We start from the raw sequence: 22,939 nt of genomic DNA on the forward strand, positions 1-22,939 counted from the left end.
GTTGCCTGTCTCCCATGGCGTGGATGAGGGGCTGGACTTGGGAGATTCTCAGTAGTCTCTTTTACAAAAGACATAAGAATCAATTTTGAAATGTTTGTTACACTATTCGTAAACTTTGAATATATCATATATATTTAAGAATGGTGTTAAATTACCTAATGTCAAGTGTTTTTAAGTTACCGTAACTTAAATAAGACCCACACCCTTATTTTGAAGGAACAAAATTTTTAAAAAAAAGTACTAACCTAACACACATCAAATGATTAGAAAATACAAATAAAAGTAAACAAACATTTCCAGAACGACAACATCAGTACCAACTTCGGAATTTTCATCACCATCACCTTCCTGCAAAATGTCGTCATCGCTGCCATTCATAGCATTAGAAATGCTACATTTCCTGAAGCTGTTCCGTATGAAGTCTCCAGGGATACGATTCCATGCCATCAAAATCCACAAACACAGCAGCTGAACTTCCGGGCGTTGAACGTGACCAGTTGGCATCAGTGTGTGATTATCAGCCGCCATCCATTCTGTATAGAGCTGTTTCAAGGCTGCTTTAAATGGATAGTTCACGCAGACATCCAGCGGCTGTAGCATAGACGTCATCCCGTCCGGAATGACTGCTAGGTCAGTTTTCCCATCCTTGATATGTTTCTTCACAGCATCTGTTGTATGGCCGCCGTAACTGTCGAGAACAAGCAAGCTCTTTTTTCCCAATAATGCACCAGGGCGACGTTGCCAGACACACTTTAACCATTCTTCCACAAGTGAACTGTCCATCCAGCCGGAGTTCTGAGATCTGACGATAAACACCAGCGGGTAGATTTTTAGGAAGCATCTTTCGCTTGAGAACAATGCACGGTGGCAATTTGGTTCCATTGGCGAGAATACACAACATTACGTACACCGTTGTTTTTCATTACCACCTGTTCTAATGGTAACACTTTTTGCACCCTTCACAGTCCTGTCCACTGGCATTTCCAAGTAGATTGGCGTCTGATCTGCATTGCCAATTTGGGAAAGCAAATATGCATTTTCCTTCCGCAATCGAATTATGTGACTCTAAAATGACAATAAATTCTCATCGTAGGCACCAGGAAGACTCTGTGAAATTGAGGTATGCCTTCGTACGCTCAACCAATTTCTTTTATAAAAATTATAAACCCATCCTCGGCTTGCCTTAAAACCTTCCGATGAAAGTTCCTTTGCGATCTCTAATGCCTTCAGCTGACACACTTTGGTTGATACACCATATCCCAATTCCCGCCTTTCTGTCATATATTTATAAAGTTTTTTTTCAATTTCTGGAAACTGTACACTCGGTCTACATAAAGCTCTACGATCACCACTACATGTTGTCTGTTAGGTCATCAGCCCAGAGGCTGGTCGGATGCTCAAATAGCATCACCAAAGGCTATGCAGTTATAGGGAAACCACAAAAACCAATGCATACCTGCCAACTTTCCCGATTTAGGCGGGAGACTCCCGATTTTCGACAGTTTTTCCCGCCTCCCGATTATTCTAATATTTCTCCCGATTTTAACTTATTTTAGTGAACTTTAAACATTTGTTTCCAAATCCCACCATTTCAGCTTTGTACGCAAGTGGCCGAAGTCCTTTGCTCATTGGCCTCTTTGAAATGAAAAATATCGACGGTTATTAATACGAGAAATGCGCAAGAATGGGCGATGTTTATTGAAACCAGTCTATCGCGACGCGTATATCGACTGTCAATCTCTCGTTCTCGCGTGTTATGTTCCTGTTCGTTCGCATCAGTCTAGTCGATTCTAGAGACTAGTCGCTAGATTTGGAGTCTGTTTTAGTAATTTAGTGATAGAATTTCCTAATGATTTTAGGAGCCATTTGGAGACAATTCTGGCGAGTTTTAATTTATTACTTGATAAAAAATAATATTGCGCTTCTCATAATCATGCCGGCGCGAGATGCAGTATATTAATCTATGCATTTTCTAAGTAATGGCATCTAAGCGCATGACTGATTCACACGTCTGGAGCATGAGTTCATACTATTTTCGGTAGGCTTATCAGAGACCGATTATCTCGCTCACATACTTCCTGTGAGCCTCATATAACAGCAGTCGTGTTTTGAGACAATAAGTGTTATAATATACGGTACCATAGTACTCCTGTATTGCGCAAGATATGTAGAATAAGCAGTTTTGAGCAATTGTATCTCCTGATTCCTCCCGATTTTTCCTGATTTTCATCTCTAAATCTCCTGATTTTTGGCTTTGTAAAGTTGGCAGGTATGCCAATGGCAGTACAAAAATGAGGCGTACTAGGCAAGATGAGGAGTGAGGTAGTTTGCCATTGCTTTCCTCACTGGGCCAGACAGTGCTATTGTAGCACATCTAACCCTATGAGCAACACCTTTCATGACACTCTCACTGGTTGTGCTCTGAATATCATTAATCAGCACCACCTATACCCCAGCAGCTTCCATATTGTCACAGCCATGGGTTAGACTGGGACTTAAGTGGAAGCTACACTTTGCTCTGGCCTGTTCCAAGAGATGGATGCAAAAGTACTGTATCCATCAAGAAATGACAGCAGGCAACACTACATGTTAATAGCACATTTTTCTTCTTTCTCCAATCACGAATACACCACTCGGCAATATCGTATTTCCTACCGGCGGCACGATTTCCAGTAATTTCGGCTTCCTGAACTACTTTCAGTTTCTCATTCGCAGTAAAAGATCGCAAACGCTTTGTGGAATTCATGTTGATACTCCGAGAATGTACGTGAGACTGATGCCAAGCACGGAAGTAGCATATACTGAGAGCGGAGGGAGCATCGTTGCCAAGCCACGCCGGCGGTGATGCCCGATTTACACACATTCGGAAAGATAAATTTCCTAAAATTTTAAATAAGACCCACACCCAATTTTGGAAGAGATATTTTCAAAAAAAAAACAGTGCGGGTGGTATTTGAGATTATACGGTATCTACTGTCATATGAACAGAAAACAGATAATGTAACAACTATGAATTTGCAGGAGGTTTCTTGAGTTTATTAATATTTTAAAAAATATGTTTAATACTTCTGCCCTCAAAATATATCTGTGTGAGAGGCATGATGTGAACACTTCCAGAGCCAAAATTTTATCATCCTCAGCTGTTTGTCATGTGTGAGTCTGCTAAATGGCAACAAAGTAACTTAAAAGGATTAGTTTGCATTTTACTCAACAGATTGATCCATTAGTCCTATGAAATATATCTCTGCCAAATGAAATTTGTCGAGCATGAAGTTTTAGTTGCTTCGGTCGGAAGTAGTTATTGCATCGATTTCTTTCGGTTTGGTTTACAAATACGTTAATTTGTTTTGTGTCATGAGTTCAGTTAACTCATTGGGCCCGAGCCACGGAACTGTTCCGTTGTCTCACTTTACTATGTAATTCAACTTTTCCTCAAGAGATGGCAGAATGAGTTGCATTTGTGATTTTTGTAGGGACTCTTTCTTTGCAATTTTTATATGCTCTTTATTGATATAGATCGATAGTGTGCTTGGTAATATTAGTTTGAAGTGGGCTATCTCTATTCTTTGAGATTCGCTTGTAAACAAGATGGCTGCCAGTAAAGAACTGAACTTAACCGATATATAACCCCTTTTAGAAAGTAATGATGATTAGGATTGCCATTTTTTTTCAGTGAAATTAGTAGTAATATTAGTAGTAGTGTGAGCAATGCTCCTGAAGAACAAATAGATGTGGAAATCGAAGAGGAAGTGCAAGAAGAAGACTGTGTTACAACTCAGCAGGCAGGCTGTGTATGGACCCGTCATCATCATCATCATCATCATCGTAAACCATCTCCAGTTTCCCGGGTGTGGTATATGAGCCTCCTCCATCTCATCCTGTCCTTGTACCATTCTTCCTCCACCAACTTGTCCCAATCATGATCTCTCAGCATTACATCGCTCTTAACTAAATCTATCCATTTCCTTCGTGGCCTTCCCACGGGTCGTCTTCCTTCTACCTTTCTGTCAAATTCCTTCATTGCAGTTCTGTTTACTGGCATCCTCTTCATGTGACCAAACAACTTCAGTCTTGATATCTGAATCTTATTTAGGAGAGAATTGTCTATTCCTACTTCTTCTCTAATTTTCTCATTCCTAATCTTGTCTTTCCTGGTTTTCTGGATCATAGTGCGTAGGAATTTCATTTCAGCTGCCTGAAGTTTGGAATTATCTCTATTGGTCAGTGTTGTGGTTTCGAGACTGTATGTAAGAATTGGTGTATAATAGGACTTGTACAATGTCATTTTTGTTTTCATGGGTATTTGCTCATCCCACAGCAGGTGTCTTACCTGGTGGTAAAATTGTGTTGCCTTATTGATTCGATTGTTCACCTCATGTTTTGCTAGGTTGTAATTTGATATAACGCTACCCAAGTATTTGAAAACTGGAACGCTGTCCAGTTGGGCTTCATTTAACATGACTATTGGTTCTTCTCCTTCCCCATACACTTTCATCACCACCGTCTTGGTCTTGCTGATGTTTAAACCATATTTCTTAAACTCCTCATTCCAGCTTTTGTATCCTCTCTCCCAATTCATCTTCTGAGTCACTCCAGATCGCAACATCATCTGCAAATGTGAAGGCTTTGATATCTCCATGTTCTTTCCTTTTAATAGATTTCATTACAACACCGGGCGAGTTGGCCGTGCGTGTAGAGGCGCGCGGCTGTGAGCTTGCATCCAGGAGATAGTAGGTTTGAATCCCACTATCGGCAGCCCTGAAGATGGTTTTCCGTGGTTTCCCCATTTTCACACCGGGCAAATGCTGGGGCTGTACCTTAATTAAGGCCACGGTCGCTTCCTTCCAACTCCTAGGCCTTTCCTATCCCATCGTCGCCATAAGACCTATCTGTGTCAGTGCGACGTAAAGCCCCTAGCAAAAAAAAAAAAAAAAAAAATTTCATTACTACATCCATTACAATAATAAATAGAAGTGGTGACAATGAGCTGCCCTTCTGCACTCCTCTCTTTGTTTCAAACCAGTCTGACAAACCACATCCTACTTGAATACAGCTTCTGTTCCCACTATACATCATTTTCACTTTGTCTATGAGGCTCTCTCGCACTTGAAGTTCTTTCATGCATTGCCAAATTCTTTCCCTTGGTACACTATCGTATGCTTTCTCAATGTCCAAAAATATTAGGAATAAAGGCTTGTTCTTCTCCCAGTATTTTTCCATTAGCATCCTAATTGCAAATATAAGGTCTGTAGTTGACCTTCCTGGTCTGAAACCATACTGCTCTTCTTCCAAAATTGGTTCAACAATATCTCTGATTCTGGTCTCTATTATTTTTTCCAATATTTTCAGGACATGAGACAGTAGTGTGATACCACGGTAATTAGTAAATTTTCGTCGGCTTCCTTTCTTGAACAGAGGTACAATGATGCCCATCTTCCAGTCCTCAGGAATAGTATTTTCCTCCCATATCTTGTTGAGCAGTCTATAGAGCCATTGGATTCCTGGAACTCCCGCTGCTTTCAGCATATCTGCACTTAGTTCATCTACGCCCACTGCCTTTCCTTTCTTCATGCTCTTGAGCGCATTTTCAACCTCAAGCCATGTAATTGGTGGTTCAGGTGTGGTTCCTCGACTTGGCTCTCCTCTGTCTGTTGTTATGTTTTCTGTATCTCCATTCAGCAGCTTTTCGAAATAGATCTTGAGTTCTTGTTTAATTTCTCCCTCTTCTTGTGCCAGAGTTCCATCATCACATTCTATTGCTTTTATGGTCTCTTGATCCCTTCGCTTGTTTTTCACTACTCTGTATAGCAATTTCATATTTCCTCTACTGTCCTCTTCCAGTTTGTCTGCAAACTCATTCCATTTCTTCTCTTTTTCTTCCCTTACAATGTTCTTTACAGCAAGTTTCTTGTTCCTGTATACTCCTTGAAGTCTTTGTATTTCTTGTTCATTTCGTTCTTGTCCCTGTTTTTGTTTCTCCTTGTCCAGTGCCTTCTTTATTTGGTTTCTTTCTTGCACCGCTGTTTTCACTCTATCATTCCACCAAGGTGTCTCCTTTTTTCTTTTGATAGAACTTGTAACTCCACATAGGTTTTTGGCTTCTCCCACAAAGGTGTCTTTGAAGGCCTTCCATTCTTCATTAACGCTGGTTACTTCACACTTCGGCAAACTCTGTTGAATCCTTAGTTTGTATTCTTCCTTTATTTGGACTTCTTGCAACTTCCAAGTTTTAATCCTTAGTTTTTTCGTAATAAGTTTCTGCGTTTCATTTGTCTTATGTTTGAAGTCTACTACCAACAATCTGTGGTCACTGTCCATGCTTTCACTAGGGATGACCTTTACATCTGTGATGTACCTGCCACCATCTTTATTTGTGATTACGTAGTCAATCAATGTTCTATACTGGCGATCCCAACTGTACCTTGTTATTCTGTGTCTGTCTCTTTTTTTGAAGAATGTATTATTGATTATAAGATCATTTCTTCTGCACAGATCTAATAGTTGTTCTCCTTCTGGGTTCCTTTGTCCAAATCCATGTGGACCAATTATGTTCTCGTACCCAAGTCTGTCTACCCCAACTTGCGCATTTAGATCTCCCGTCATGGACCCGTCATGCTAATAAAAAATATTTTTAATGAATTCCTTGTTCCGCAGTTTGTGGTATGAGAGCCATTTATTTTCATGTATATATAAATCTTAAATGGTCTTGTAAATAAGAAATTTCTCATGATGTGAAGTGACACTATATTTCCTCCAAAATAATCCCAGCCCCAGTGCAGTTTCAATCTAACAAATATGCAGGGCTCAATGGGTTTAAAATATGTAAACTCATGTCCTCTTCCTGATGTGGTGCAGCTCTTTAGAGGCATACCCCCAATAGAGGTGAGTTGCATGTACCATTTTAACCACATACCAGCTCTCCTACCATTCTTCAATCTCTGGCAGTACTGGGAATCAAACTTAGGCCTCCGAGGACGGCAGCTAATACTACTAACTATTACATTAAGAAGGCAGATATGAGTTGAGGTGTTTTGTTTTTTTTTTTCCGTTGATATTTTGTGTGTTAAGTGTTTCTCATCAAACAATCTATCTATCGATATATATATATATATATATATATATATACACTAAAATAGAGTTTTGTCTGTACATAGCTCAGAATTAGAAAAGAATGGTATTTCTGTATCGGTCCTGTCCTCAGTAACAAAGAAATGCACTTTTTACCTTTCCGTAATGTATGTATGTACACGCATCACGAGAAAACGGCTGAAGAGAATTTAATGAAAATCGGTATGTAAAGCCGGGGGATGAGCCACTACAATCTAGGCTATAAATAATTTTATTCACCCTGAGTGAAATGGTAGTATGCAGGGGAAGGCCTAAAATTTAATTCTCAAATATTTATATTATTAGTGGTCCTATCAATAAATAACTAAAGTTATATAGAATTAAATTTCCGATCATTTATGGTATGAGCGGATAGACGGGCCATGGTGCAGCTCAGCCATACCATCTAGAACCATATCCTTGCAACATGGTTCAGAAACCACCATCTCTGCTGCCCACATGTCCCAAGGCACAAAGATCGACATGAACAAAGGAATTCTCGAAGCCTGGAATAAGGTCGCTTGCTCAATTGTGTCGAGGTACCAGTTGGTAGATGCCAATGGCAGAGTATGAGTCCATCGCCAAGCACGTGTTAATGGATGGATCCCTTTTACCACTGGGGTACAGTGTGGGCTAGTGGAGGTGGTGTCAGTCTGATGGAGACTGTTCTTATGGGATGAAATGGAACCTTTGGTGTATATATCAATGTGTCTCACTGGCGAACAATACAGGAATCTGCTGTCAGATCATGTTCACCTCTTGCACTCTGCAGGAGACCCGTACCTACAGCAAGGTAATGCAACAGTTCATCGCTCCTTAATAGTGGATAATTGGTTTGATGAACTCTCCGTGGATTGTGGGGTGGCTGTGCAGTGCTGATGGAACAGTATGGCTCCCCAATACTTGGGATATTTGTGGAGTCCATGCCATGCAGCATCGCTGCCATCATCAAGGAGAAAGGGATTGCTACGCACTACTGGCCAGGTGTATCTAGTTCAGTTGCTCATCAGTGTACATATTAGTGAGATACTTGAATTTGTGTTGATTTTTCTATATTTTGATTGAAAAATGATTCTAAAATTGCCTGAATTTCTTCAAACACCTGTAGATAGGCTTAGTGCAAAAGGATTAATGATTATGGAGTGACATGTTTTATGTAATAACTGCAAACCTTTGTAATGTTACTTTTTTGCTAGCGGTTTAATGTCTCATTGACACAACAAGAGATTTTGGTGGCACATGTAATGTTATATTGTGTATAAATGTTGCTGATAGAGGAAAAGGGCGAATATTTCTTTATTACTACAAATGAAGGTCTTTATTATATTGGTTGTATCTTTCAATTGTGTCTTACAGGATTGGGCTGATATCAGGGTCACGCCGAATTAATATGGCAGAAGAGGATGTGATGATGTCATCGTACATTTCCGAGGAAAGTGAAAAGGAACTGGAGTTAGATCCTCCTAAACTTTATCCAGAAGATTCTAAGCCTTGGTTAGTAAATGTGTGTTAATTTTTCTAGTGACTTGATTATACAAATAAGTTTAAGTGCAAAATCAAAACAGTAGTATGGGTTTTGAGGTAATATTCACATACATTGTTTATTATTGTTTGGCCAGTTACCCCAGTACGGTTATGGGCAGACCATACAGCCAGTGTCTCACCACAGTGTGTCAAGGTGGCAGTAAATAACCCAATCCCCTAAGGTGACAAATGGCTTAGGGTGGAAGAGTTTCCTTAGGTGGGGTGATGGTCTCTTCAGTGTAGGAAGTGACACTGGAAACCATTGAGTAGCATCTGACTACAGGTTAAGAGCAGCTGGAAAAGGTGACTGTACTCCATGTTCGGAGCAGCCTGATCCCCTGCTGGCAGTAGCTCTGAAGTGCCTTTGGGAGCGGTGACCCCATCGTAATAAGAGCCTAAAATGAAAATGGCACTTATAAATGAGCCTCAGAAAAGGCTTTGGCTTTCCCCAGAAGCAGTACACAGATCTTATGCTGGGGAACTGCAAGAAGTGGGTGACCAGTAGAGAACATTACGAAGGTGGCAATAATCAACCTCGTGTCAGTGACTGAAAAGTCGGAAGAGGTGATTGAATTTATGGAGGAGAAGGATATAGGTATGATGAGATTGAATAAGGAGTGGAGAGGGAAAGGAAAGTAGTAATTTAGGTAGGGATACACACTCTAATAGAGTGAAGGCAAAGAATGGATTGGAGATAATAACAAATACAATTGTAGATGAGTATGTAGATAAAGTTGAAGTGTATGCACTCCAGACTGGATGCAAACGAGAAGATATGGACAAATTCCTGGAGACACTGGAAAGAAAAATAAAGGATGTGGAAGTGACTGTAATGGGAGACTTTAATGCAGTGGTGGGATGCGACAGAAAAGGAATGGAGGAAGTAATTTGACTGTATGGATATGAAAAGAGAAATGACTTGGGAGAGAAGATGGTAGATTCTTGTGTGAGAAATGGGTTTAGTGAGGGCAGTACATGGTTCAGGAAGAAGAACAGTAGGAAGATTACAAGATATGGGTGGGGAAACAGAGGGAGAAAGACAATACAGTAATTGGTTACTTCTTAGTGGAAGAAGCAAATCATCCAGTTGCTAGATGTAACAGCCTTGCCAGAAGTAGCCTTTGAGAGACCATTAAAGTCAGAAAAATTGTGAAAATGAAAGAAATAAGTGATAAGAAAATTAAAGTATGGAAATTAAAAGATATAGTAAAAGAAAAATGATTCCAATATAAACTGAAACAACACACAACCCACAACTGAGGTGGAGAGTATGGAAGTGGAATGGAATATGTTCAAGAAGGCATTTGTAAGGTGTGCAGTGTGTGTTCATGCCAAATTAGCTGAAAGAGTGGAAGATAGAGAGATCCCATGATAGAATGAGAGGATAAAAGAAGCAGTGAAAAATAAGAAACATGGTATTAATGGAATAGGGATAAAATGGAAGAAAATATCAGGAAATGAAAAGAAGATGCAAGGAAGTAGTAAGTGAAGAAAAGAAGAAAACCTGGGGGGGATCTACACGTGACTTGGAAAAGGATGCATAGAGCAGTAAAACGATGCTGTATGGACTTGCAAGAAGGAAGAGGAAAAAGAAACCACTTTTCCCTTTGTGAAAATCAAATCATCATAAATTTATCTCTCAGTCATGGCCATCCATCAACGACTGCTAATTTCAGATGACCACCAAGCTATAAGACATAACCTGCATGGTTGCTAGGTTGCTAGGCAACATTGTCTGGCCATCCATCCATACCATACATCACAGCCTGTATGGTTGTTAGTGCTAAACTTACATCATGCTAACTTCCATGTTGCAAATTTTCAGATAACCCCCCAGTAATATCACATTTTTATGCCAAAAAAAGTCTACTCATAGAAAGTGAAAGGAGGGAAAGGAGAGATAATAACACAACCAGAGGAGATAGGAAAAAGATGGAAGGATTACTTAGATCAATTCCTCAACCCTAGAACTTTCAGCTGTCGAACATTCAACATTGAAAACCGGCGAGTTTCCTCCAGTTGAAGATAGCTTCTGTTTTTGGTTTTTGCAAGAACGTAGTAGGCATGCGCTTATTTCTGGAGCCATTCTCAAGGAAAAAACTGGATTTTTCTACCATAAAATTATGAATAAAGATGACTCAGGCCAGTGAGGGCACGTTGGAAAAATTTTATTTAAAAGAAGTTTTGGTATTGACTGTTCAGTACAACGGATGAAAAGTTGTTGTGATAACTTCAATTAATTAATTAATTAATCAGTCAATCAATCAGTCAGTCAATACTGATCTGCATTTAGGACAGTCGCCCAGGTGGCAGATTCCGTATCTGTTGTTTTCCTAGTCTTTTCTTAAATGTTTTCAAAGAAATTGGATATTTATTGAACATCTCCCTTGGTAAGTTACTCCAGTCCCTAACTCCCCTTCCTATAAACAAATATTTGCTCCAATTTGCTCTCTTGAATTCCAACTTTATCTTCATATTGTGATCTTTCCTACTTTTAAAGACACCACTCAGACTTATTCGTCTACTAATGTCATTCCACGCCACCTCTCCGTTGACAGCTTGGAACATACCACTTAGTCAGGCTGCTTGTTTTCTTTCTCCCAAGTCTCCCCAGCCCAAACTTTGCAACATTTTTGCTATGCTACTCTTTTGTCAGAAATCACCCAGAACAAATCAAGCTGCTTTTCTTTGGAATTTTTCCAGTTCTTGAATCAAGTGATCCTAGTGAGGGTCCCGTACACTGGAACCATACTCTAGTTGGGGTCTTACCTGAGACTTATATGCCCTCTCCTTTACATCCTTACTACAACCCCTAAACACCCTCATAACCATGTGCAAAGATCTGTACCCTTTATTTACAATCCCATTTATGTGATCACCCCAATGAAGATCTTTCCTAATATTAACACCTAGGTACTTACCGTGATCCCCATAAGGAACTTTCACCCCTTCAATGCCATAATTAAAACTGAGAGGACTTTTCCTACTTGTGAAACTCTCAACCTGACTTTTAACCCCGTTTATCATCATACCATTGCTTACTCAGTTCCTATTACAATACCTGGTAAGTATATATATCTATTAAGTTACTTAATTCTATTCCTTTCTTTACAATACTTCTACAGTTCAGACTTCCAGATCCCTTTACCCTTATCATCGCTCCCTAGACCACCCTGTTTCCCTGAACGTACCTCCCCATAATCCTTACAAACAAATTTCCTATGTACCACTGCGGTTTAAGTGAAGGCCATCTGAGTGCAGATCCCTATCTCCTACCCACCCATTTGGATCAAGAAATCTCACTCCCTGTTTCCCACATACCCACTCTATAGTCTCATTTAAATCCCTAATCACCCTCTAGTCAGTATCCCTCCCACACAGTATTCCACTGACAACAATCTCCACTTGCTTAAACTTCACCCATGCTGCATTTACCAGATCCAACACATCCCCAACTTGGTGAAACCATACAAAGAAAAGTTCAAAAAGTGGTTCTAGAACTGGCTCTAACTCCTGACCAAGTGTACAGTCCGGATGAGAGTGGTTTGCTTTGGTGACTTTTACAAAGACAAAACAGAAAAAACTTCTGGTCACAATGCTGAAGCTAGGGCTCCTGGACGAAAACTACTGTAGGTAAGGACAGAGTCACATTTATGCCTTGTTCAAATGCAAGTGGTACACGTAAGATGAACATAATAATGATTGGTAAGGCAAAAAAAAAAAAATCTAGGGCCGTTAAGAATGTTAAACTTCCTGCGGATTGCAAAAACTAAAGCAGAGTGGATGACTAAGTCTGAGTTTGCCGAATGGTTTCATGAACTGTTAGAAAATTTCTTAAGAAACAGACTGCTCAGCCTATTGTCCAGAATGTCATCTAATCAATTAAAATGCAGTACAAAAAGAGCCTTCTGTACACAATTTTGTCTAAAAATGACAATGTGATTAAATCCTTAAAAGAAATTAAGTTTAAAGAACTGGCTTATTTACTTGCTTATGCATAGGTAAATCTCAATGAAAAAGTGATTGTTTGTTCATGGGGAAATTTGTAACCTAACATGGAATGGTTGAACAATACAAGACAGCCATTGTTGATATCAATGAAAGTAACTTAAATCAGTTGCAAGAGGTGGTTAATGAAAAGCTTGCAAATACAGTTGGTAATGTTTTGACAACAAATAACGTAAACAAATAGCTGACGAACGACGGAAGAGGAAAACAACCAGTTTGTGAGACGATGACATAATAGAAGATGTGACCATATTGGAAGAAGATTAAGAGTGGGGGGATGGGACAGGGAAAGTGATACCAGCTTTTCAAACAATACCTCACAACGCTGCCTTTGATTCCTCTGCTACATCCATTACCTCTGCAGTAGAAAATGTGGTCTCTGCTGTGAGTGACATTCTAGTGTTTAAGTGACTTCAAGAACAAGTGTTGAAAATGTCATTTAACCCTTTCCCACGGAATATCTTTGACTCACTGTCGGGCGAAACCTAGAGTAATAATTTCCTTGCCAGGTACAGTTGTGGAGTACCTTCACTGAATAATGTATTCTGTAAAAACCACGTAAGATACCACTTTCAAATTTTGCAACAATGGAAAATACACTATAGTTATTCTAAAATGATACAATGAGATCACCTAATTACACGCAAGAAACACACACACCCCCCCTGTTCAGGATGATACATCAAGAAGCATCCAATATGGTGCATAATGTTAAATTGCTTGTTCTTGAAGTCAGTCTGAATTGCTGGACCTGAAGGGGCTCTTATTTTCTTGGTAATGCAGAGAACGCAGGAATTAACTCTGAATCTTCCAATTTATTTCCTTTCTGGGATCAGTCGGATGAAGATATTTAGATAGCAAATCGGTACTTCCTCTCGGACATACAAATTATAAACAATTTTTTAATGAATGGGATTGGAAGATAAATTGACCTTAGTTGGAATATTATGTAATTAAGTAGAGGCTCATAGTCCAAAACAGAATTAATTGAAGAATTAAAACTGATAATTATGTTTTTAACAAGTAGGCCTAATATTTTTAAAGGAGACTGTACCTGAATGAAACTTTCCAGTCCTGTGCCGTATTTCGATTTCCCTCAAATTCATATTCTGTCCCAGCTGCTTCCCATACCATTTTTATTATCATACCTACAACTTCAAACTCACTACAATTGCATTTGTCAACATTTTGATCTAATTTGTAACAAATTTCCTCCGCACTCAACTGATTATGAGCAGCCATGTTGCTGCAATGTGTTTACATTCAGTCAGCCTTCTGTTCTATCTAAGGAAACGTATAAAAGAACACTTTATTTTAGGATCCCGTGCATGCCAGTTGTATCTAGGAAGCGTAGGGAAATCACTGGTTCCAAAAAGTTTTATGTTTAGCAGACAGATGGCAGAGGAAGTCGGTTTGAAAGTCGAGTACGCTTTACTACGCAACCTGCGGGAGACAATGTGCGACTCGAGTACGCTTTACTACACAATCTGCGGGAAATAGTTAAAGTGAAAAAAAAAATAGAAAATTATTTTATGCCTTCTACTTCGATGGAATAATGTAAGCTGTCAATACAGAACAACACAGTACTGCACTGTGAGTTTAATTATTTTTCTTATTGTAGTTTTAGTTATTTTTGTATAAAATACAGTATTACTGTATGTCTGGCACTTTAATTGCATTTAGTAATTTCCAGTAATGTGGCGTTTTCTAATCTGGTATTGCTCTTGTCCGATATCTGCCATATTGTAGAGTTACTTGTTTATGTGGTTATCCTGGAAAGTTGTCATTGTGTATCACTGCAATAATCCTGACAGATGCATGCTAGGTGTTGTTGCCCTTCGAAGTCTCCAAACCCATGTTTTGTCAGGTAGTATTCAGGAGCAGAGAGATACTTCGAGAGATTTGTTTGTTTGTGTGTGTGTGTTGGGGGGGGGGGGTGTTGACTCCACCTCCCCAGTTTTTCCATTGTGTATGAATTATATACACAAATGTCGAAGTCACCTTTGTTATGAAATGTACAATGAGGTTTTATTCTTTATCCATTAAATGAAAGTATACAACATGTGTTAAACTGCAGGAGTGTGATTAGAATTTCCACATTAAATAAGCCACTGCTTCGCACATCCTTACAAGACACACTCAGCAATTCATAAGTGAAAGTAAATTGAAAGCTACTATTTTGTTAGTCGATTTGAGAATATGATTCTATTCTGTTCAGTTCAAATAGTCTGCAGCTCAGATCCCTGCAACAGAACATGAATGACCTATGCCTCAATAGCTGAATGGTAGAGCAACAAATGAGAAATTGAAAGGTTGTGGATTCGGTCTCCACCGGTGTGTGGTTGGCCATTTTTGTACTATACTTGACATCTGTGAGGTTTATATTCCATGTTATGGGTTTTGCAGATATTGTGGTGGCCACATATCCAGTTGCCTAGAGTACTGGAAATAAAGTCAGTGTAGAAAGCTGGACAGAGTCTGCACTGGAGCTGGTAGATGAAGTGCAGACACGACAACCTTGTATGGGGCAAGACTTATCGGTAAAGCTACTGGTGAAAGTGGCTGGATATATGTAGACAGGAGATCCTACAGAGTCTATGTTCACAGGAGAAAGAGCTTTTTCTGAAATGCTCACAGTTTTACTTATTAGTAAGATTTTTTTCTTTTGAATGTGTGTTGATTTTTCTATAATTTTTATAGAAAAATATTTGAAAAATTGTCAGTTCCTTCAAACACCAGTAGATAGGCTTAGTGCAAGAGGGTGAAAACTGTTGTTGTGGAGATGCTGGAGAAGGTTGGTGGCAAGAAAAGTGAGAGAAGCGAGATCTCCCAAGTGAAATGGATGCTGTAATTAGAGTTGAGACAGTGCACATCTTTCACTAGTAGCATTGTCCGACTCGTTGGCTGAATGGTCAGCGTACTGACCTTCGGTTCGGAGGGTCCCGGGTTCGATTCCTGGCCGGGTCGGGGATTTTAACCTCCATTGGTTAATTTCAATGGCCCGGGGGCTGGGTGTTTGTGCTGTCCCTAACATTCCTGCAACTCACACACCACACATAACACTATCCTCCACCACAATAACACACAGTTACCTACAAATGGCAGATGCCGCCCACCCTCATCGGAGGGTCTGCCTTACAAGGGCTGCACTCGGCTAGAAATAGCCATATGAAATTATTATTATTATTATTACTAGTAGCATTGCCAACAAGTCTTACGCCATATAAGTAGAGTTCGTGGTTTATAGCATTTAAAAATCAGAGATTTAGCATTTTTATTTTCAAATTTAGCGTTTTATAGCATCTAAACTTCTCAAATTTAGCGTTTTGTAGCAAATTGGTTAAAAATAGGCATAATTTGCTAAATTGCACACACAACGGTTGGGAGTAAAATCATACTGTTTAATCACACATTGCTCGTCATGCAGTTTTGAATTCACTATGGAAAATAAGACAAACATCAACATAAGACTGCAAGAAGTATTAACAAACACACAGGAATATGCTTATTTTCAAATTTACAAACACAATTTCAAAGTGAAAAATACTATTCTGAACGTATTTATTTATCACAGTACAACACACCTACAAGGAAGAGGAATTTCAATGATGATTTAAGTACAACATGCCAATTGTTTAAAAGGTGTCCTCCTTCATTTGAGACCGCCTATCAATTACAATTATGTTTTACTTGCTAAAAAAAACTCTACATCGACACTGTTCGTAGAGGCCCAAATGCACAGAAGTGCTGCCAAGACAAAGGAAGGCCTGCAAAACATTTTTTTCTTCTTCAAGTTTTTGATTGCAGAGTTGGCACATCAATATAGGCCATCTGTATCCTTACATAAAAATGTCCCGATTTGTGACTTTAGGCATGCTGTTTGATCGTCACTTCGCTTCTACCCATGGCTAACAGACAAAAAAATAAATCGCTACCGTACTTTTAAACAGAACTACTACTCAACACCAATGTCAAGAATAACCAACTAAGATCAAGGGTCAACACAAAAAGAGATTGAATGTGGTGCTTGAAAGTATACTTGCTGTTTGATTGACTGGTCTTTGCAGTGCTCTTTAGGCAGTGAAAGAAATTCCACACATTGAATGATTTAACCCTTTGGCCTGCCATTACTTGTGAAAGGAAATATTCCCTTACATACTATTTATTTTTTCGTCACTTTAACATAAATTTGATTAATCACATAGGCTACATAAGAATACACAAAGCAAAGTGAGCTTTTAGCTCGTCTATAGTAACAGGAAACCAATGTTTTTGTCCGTAGGTATTACTGGTTTCAAGGGAAGCAGATAAATTAGCAAGAAATGTAGAGGCATAGGCATTGGTTTCCTTAGTAACGTGATCCCAGAACTGTGGGGTTAGAAATTCATTTCCCTAAGTCCATTTCTTTCGGATTATTACCCAACCCCCTCCTCACTATAGAGTGAATTTCAAAAACTGGTTTACATGTTACAGAAAGAGGCTTATTGTCAACAAGATCATAATTCCAAGTATCATTTTACTACACTTCTCAACGGGCGAGTTGGCCGTGCGGTTAGGAGCGCGCAGCTGTGAGTTCGCATCCGGGAGATAGTGGGTTCGAATCCCACTGTCGGCAGCCCTGAAGATGATTTTCCGTGGTTTCCCATTTTCACACCACGCAAGTGCTGGGACTGTACCGTAATTAAGGCCACGGCCGCTTCCTTCCCATTCCTAGGCCTTTCCTGTCCCAGCATCGCCGTAAGACCTATCTGTGTCGGTGCGACGTAAAGCAACTCCCCCCCCAAAGGAAAACTAGACTTCTCACTCGCTCGTGTTGCATTCTGGTTTTGTCACGTCGTTTCAATTGGCACTATCATAATACCAATATAAATGGTCCGTTATTGGACATTATAAATTTTCCAGCTAACTCATTCCTGGTTGCCAGCGCTTCGCCCTCGTGTGCCAGGCTGGGCTCATCAGTTGGTACCTAGCACACCTACCAAGACGCTGGCTAGTGCATACCGAGGAGGCCACCGCGTAGGCTAATTGTAGCGGTGGCCTCCTCGGTATGCACTAGTCAGCATCTTGGTAGGTGTGCTAGGTACCAACTGATGAGCCCAGCCTGGCACACAAGGGCGAAGCGCTGGCAACCAGGAATGAGTTAGCTGGAAAATTTATAATGTCCAATAACGGACCATTTATATTGGTATTATAAATTTACTCATTCGGAACAAATATTTCAGATTCCCTATGGGAATCAACATCTAATCATGGCACTATCATCTCGGAACTGAAATCGGAATCACTTTCATCACTGTCATTTGAAGCAGAAGAAGAAGTATTTTCACTCTCCAGATAATCTTTTCCACTTTCAACATCCTATTTTCAAGCCAGTTACGAATAAACTCATCCATGCCGCCATGATTGTTTACAACGAGCGGCAAAACGAGGTGCTTTTAATTTTCCGTATTTCCGTTACTATTTACACAGAGAAAATAGCGTCAGGTATCATCTGACATCAATTGGTTAGGCTGCAAAACAAAGAGAATAAATCTCTCCGACCAGCTAACTGCGATAATGAACTTATAGATGTTCTGTGCACCAAGACGGAAGTGTCCGTCAAAGCATGGTACCGCTTTACAATCGCAATGGGCGCCGTAATAATTATTTCTCCTGAAATAACAACTTTTTATCTTATTTTTAAGAAAAATGCATCGTTTTTAAAAATATATATGTTTATTTCGTATAAAACTGAGAGTTTCGCATCTATTTCGCATAAATTGTATAATTCCGCATTTTGAACCAATTTTGCATTTTATTGCGAATTCGAAACCACTAAAAACCACCCTTACGGGTCATATAAGATGAAGGCACATACACTGACAGAGTTTCGGCATATTTTGCATTTATCGCAAATGCTAAAAATCACAAACTCTACATATAAGGTCGTGATGACTTCACTCTGTCCAACATAATCTACCTGCTTCGGTGCACATTTTTCCCAGCTTTCTACATTGACTTGGCCACCAGCACTCTGTCCAAACAAATATGTAGCCACCTCAGTATCTGCAAATATTTAGATAACCATTTTTTCCATTCTCATCTACCGTATTTTCTCGCGTAAGTAACACATTTTTTTTGACGAAAAATACAGGCAAAAACTTTGGATGCGTAAATTATTCAAGGAATTCAGATATTTTTTTTAAAAAATTTATAATTCATTTACATTTAAAAGAATCATCAAATATAATATACATGCAATTGGTTGAACTCATTTGTGGTTAATCATCATTTGGCGTAAAATTCCGGCGTGATATTTTTTCTGAAAAGTTAGGGTACATCAGGAAAGTTGGACACGTGGGTTTGAAGTACCGACACTGGAAAATATTCTTCTCATTATGAGATGACAATAGGATCTGAAGTGAAATAAACGTGTACTAATAAAAGTACACTTCATGTAAGTTACATAATAATGACATGCCGGCAAAAAGAAAACTGTCCAGCACAAGAAGGGCTGGGCATCAAAGGAGGGACCCCTGCTATATTTCCCCAAACCGTTCGTATCCAATCTTGTACGAGTGACGTGTCCATCCACCCTTTTTCTTGGATACGAGTGAGGATCCCTCACGGAAATTTTACTTTAGGCATTGGTTTTTGTTTTTGAACAACATAAGGTGCAAGCTTTCTGCCATTAACCCTCTACTGCATACTGTTGCCATTAGGCAACAAATAACTTTTCACCTGTATACATGGATAAATATTGTAGGCAGAGGTAGTTTTACGTCACACCTCCAACTGTACAATCAATTAAACACAATTAAAGCTTGAAATTTTCTTCACCAAACGGAAACGAAAAATAATTCATGCAGTAGAGGGTTAACTGTTACAGCAAGCATTGCCAAAGAGAATAGCATTGCACTACATTGGTCTTTTTCGCATCCGGTAACACGTACAATAACCCTCGATGTCTCTTTCTTATCGATTGTTCGACTTTGTGGCATACGGAAACTGATTGGTGTCTGACCTACCTATTTGGGAGAGCAAATATTCCTTCACCTTACGCTTCTCAATCACAAAGCGATGAAAATCAGCTACTTTTTGGTTGAAATCATTCAGCATTTTGTGGCATAATGGTGTTGTTCTTCAAAGAGAAAGTCCATTTCTCTTCATAAAATTAATCATCAAGCCTTGGCCAACCTACAAATCCGAGACACTGATTCCATGTGCAGCAGCTATTTCTCGACCTTTAAAATACAGCATCATGAGAAACGGCATATCCTACATCCTCCCCTACTTTCGGAAACTTGCCACTTGTTGGTGCGTGATATGCTTTGCAAGACTTGTTGGTCGCTTGAAGTGCACTTCTCTGTTACCACGGTAGTGCATGTTGCATTCGGAGGCACTGAATACTTGCGGCCCACTGCCCTATTCCCATATGTTTGGCGTAACTGATCACCGCGAGTTTATATGATGCAGTATTAGTCAAATACTTACTCACTGTGAACTAACAGACAATTTTGAGATTAGAGAAAACGCACGTCCTGTACCCGAAACAGTCGTAAAATACGTTTGTACCAGACTAGAAAAGAGGTTCACTAGTCACTTCTGCACTGAGTCTCTCACTGAACTAGTGCAGTGGTATTTCTTACCGGCTGATAAAAGCATGTTGCCCGGTTTTTGGAATGCCCGGTTTCGCAATTGGAAGCCTGCTACCTGAGTAGTTGACATCTTTATTTCAAAACGCATTCGGAACTGCGTGATGGATGTTCGAAGAAGTGGGTGTGTCAACTGCGTGAACATTTCTTTTTCTCCACTTTGGACCCAAAAATATTGGGGTGCGTAAGTTATGCAAGAAAATACGATATTATCTTGCCTCACTTTATCTCACAGTAGCATCTACTGTCAACAGTGACCACTGCCATTCCTTTTGTATCCACCATTGATGAATGCTGTAGTTGAAAAGTTTGGGCCCATGTGTTTCTTTTGTGTGTACTCTATCCACACATTCTTACACTGTAAATCACTGCCCTCCATCGATTTCATGTGTGTGTGGGTTTATTTTGTTAAATACAGTAATAAAGTGAATGCATTCTGTTTTCTGAGTGCTGATGTATGATTTAAAATGTAATTTTTCCTAGGAATTCAAATTTTTCTGCTATTGAGGAATTTTTTTAAAAATTAGAACTTTCCTTTATTTTAGGTTCCACTCCATCCTGGGTAGCGACGACTTGGCTGAAGTTGATCCAGTTCGAGGCCGTTTCCTTCATCAGCTGCAGGAGCTCGTGGCTCGCAAAGCTCGCATTATACAGGACAACACGCTCTCCTGTGAGGCTCGTGCTCATCAGATCCAGAATCTTGCCTTAGTTCCTTCATCGGGCCCTATTGTCAGGCTCGAGGACTTAGCTATTACATTCACGTACCTGCCATCGTCACGCATATTCGGATTTACGGCTGCTGAATTAACTCCTGGTGGTGCAGATATTGAAGTGGTTATGGACAATGTGGAGGAGTATGCCGATCTCACTACTAGCTTTTGCCTCGAGAAAGGCATAGCACGACAGTTAGAAGCGTTCTACACAGGTTTTTGCCGTGTGTTTCCTATGGACAAGTTGCGTGCGTTCAGTCCTGAAGAAGTGAGAGTGATGTTGTGTGGGGACCAGAACCCTCAATGGACTAGAGAGGATCTTATCAATTACACTGAACCAAAGCTTGGATATACAAAGGACAGGTAAGCATAATTTATTGAATTGTATCACATCCTTTATATTATACTGCAGTGTGAATTGCAGATTCCCCTTTTCTATGAAGTCATCTTCTAGAGACTTCCTGAGACTTGGTTGTTGACTGAGGGGCTTGCATACTCTGACAAGTCTTCGCTTTTTCTTTTCCAGTGTTCCTCAATCAAGTCTTGTTCTCTTTTGACCACCGTACCCCATTAGTTTTACAGCTCTAGACTTCCATGCATTTTCAGCGTCATCTCTTTTGTGCCGAGACTTGTTCTTTGAGGGGTTGAAGTGCATCCATTTCCTCCTTTTGGGGCTGTTTATTGAAATGTTAAGCCCCTGTAATTTATCCCATTCACTGCCAAACCCGTATATATATGTTACTGAACGCCATGCCTTGTCCGCTAAACCCATATATATACGTTTTGGTGCAGTGTGTACTTCACCATTCTTACAAATGTACGCGATATAGTGTCATGCTTTGAGATTCCGTGCAAATGCTCAAGGAAGTTCTGTACGGCAGATATACCACTCCATTTCACTTGTTTTCGAAGCGATCTGGTGTTATTTCAGCTTCATTGGAGTGGAAAATCTTTCCCGCTTACGTGTAGCCATCATGGCGTCTTGAAGTATACATTCATATCTTATTGACGAAGAAATTGAATGTTTCCTCATAAATAGTGGTTCTGGAGTGCTATATTTTGATAATGAAGATGGAGAATGTCTAAGTGGCAATATTGAACTACAAGAAAGTGGGAGACAAAGTAGTAATGATGAATTGTCACCCCTTCCTCAGGTAAATGATTTTTCCCCAAATGTAAATGATTTTGATAATACCGGTTCCTGGATCATCAATTTTACATTATATTTCAGTAACAGTATCGCTGAGCGGAGTAGCCGCGTGTATTAACATGCTACGTCTATGGAGCCAAGCCCTGCACTCCGGCAGGTGAGTGGGTTCGAACCCCACCGTCAGCTGTCCTGAGATTTATTTATTTTTTCCCTTTTGCGCTCCCAAGCAAATGCCGGGACAGTTCCTATTCATTAACCACAGCGGATTCCTTCCACTTCCTTACCCAGTTGTATCCACAGTCATTCATTTCATATTCATTGTCTTCTCAACCAAGATTTGAATCGGGAAGGGCATCCGGCCGTAAAAATATGGTGTAAAATATAATCTTACTTCATCTCCAACCCCGTATTGAGCTGTGGGGCTAAGGGGACGATATGCATTCCATTAATTGTATCAGTAAACATGTATCTGTGAAAGTGCTTCTTCCCTTTTTTTTTAAACCCGGCCCAGAGGGCTCGCCTGGTCATCAAAACTCGGCATTGAAAAGGTTAAGTGATAATCTCCATCATTATTAGAGAAAGGAACATGAAAAGAAATGCATAATATGGTAGACTGATAACAGGTCAGTATGGAAAGAGGGAGCAACAGAAAGGGGAGAGAAGACAAATATGAAAGTACAAAAGGACGAAAATAATCTGCACATCTTCATACACTGTAGTCTTCAAATAGTGGGGGCTGTGCTTGTCAGTCCCAGTTCTTCTACACACATTTCTGCAATCTTGACGGATCCTCAGCCTTGATGCAG

General features: G+C 39.8%; 1 protein-coding gene across 7 annotated transcripts in view; it reads left to right on the forward strand.

The window, feature by feature from the left end:
* Nucleotides 1-22,939, forward strand: part of Ufd4 (ubiquitin fusion-degradation 4-like) — a 716,632-nt gene that overhangs the window by 687,194 nt on the left and 6,499 nt on the right. For all 7 annotated transcript variants that reach the window (XM_067153526.2, XM_067153530.2, XM_067153527.2 and 4 more), the window contains 2 exons: nt 8,464-8,601; nt 20,819-21,346. In XM_067153526.2, the coding sequence (XP_067009627.1) occupies nt 8,464-8,601; nt 20,819-21,346 (666 nt within the window). The remainder of the gene's footprint in view (nt 1-8,463; nt 8,602-20,818; nt 21,347-22,939) is intronic.

Source organism: Anabrus simplex, chromosome 9 (assembly GCF_040414725.1).
Source record: "Anabrus simplex isolate iqAnaSimp1 chromosome 9, ASM4041472v1, whole genome shotgun sequence".
Classification (NCBI taxonomy): domain Eukaryota; kingdom Metazoa; phylum Arthropoda; class Insecta; order Orthoptera; family Tettigoniidae; genus Anabrus; species Anabrus simplex.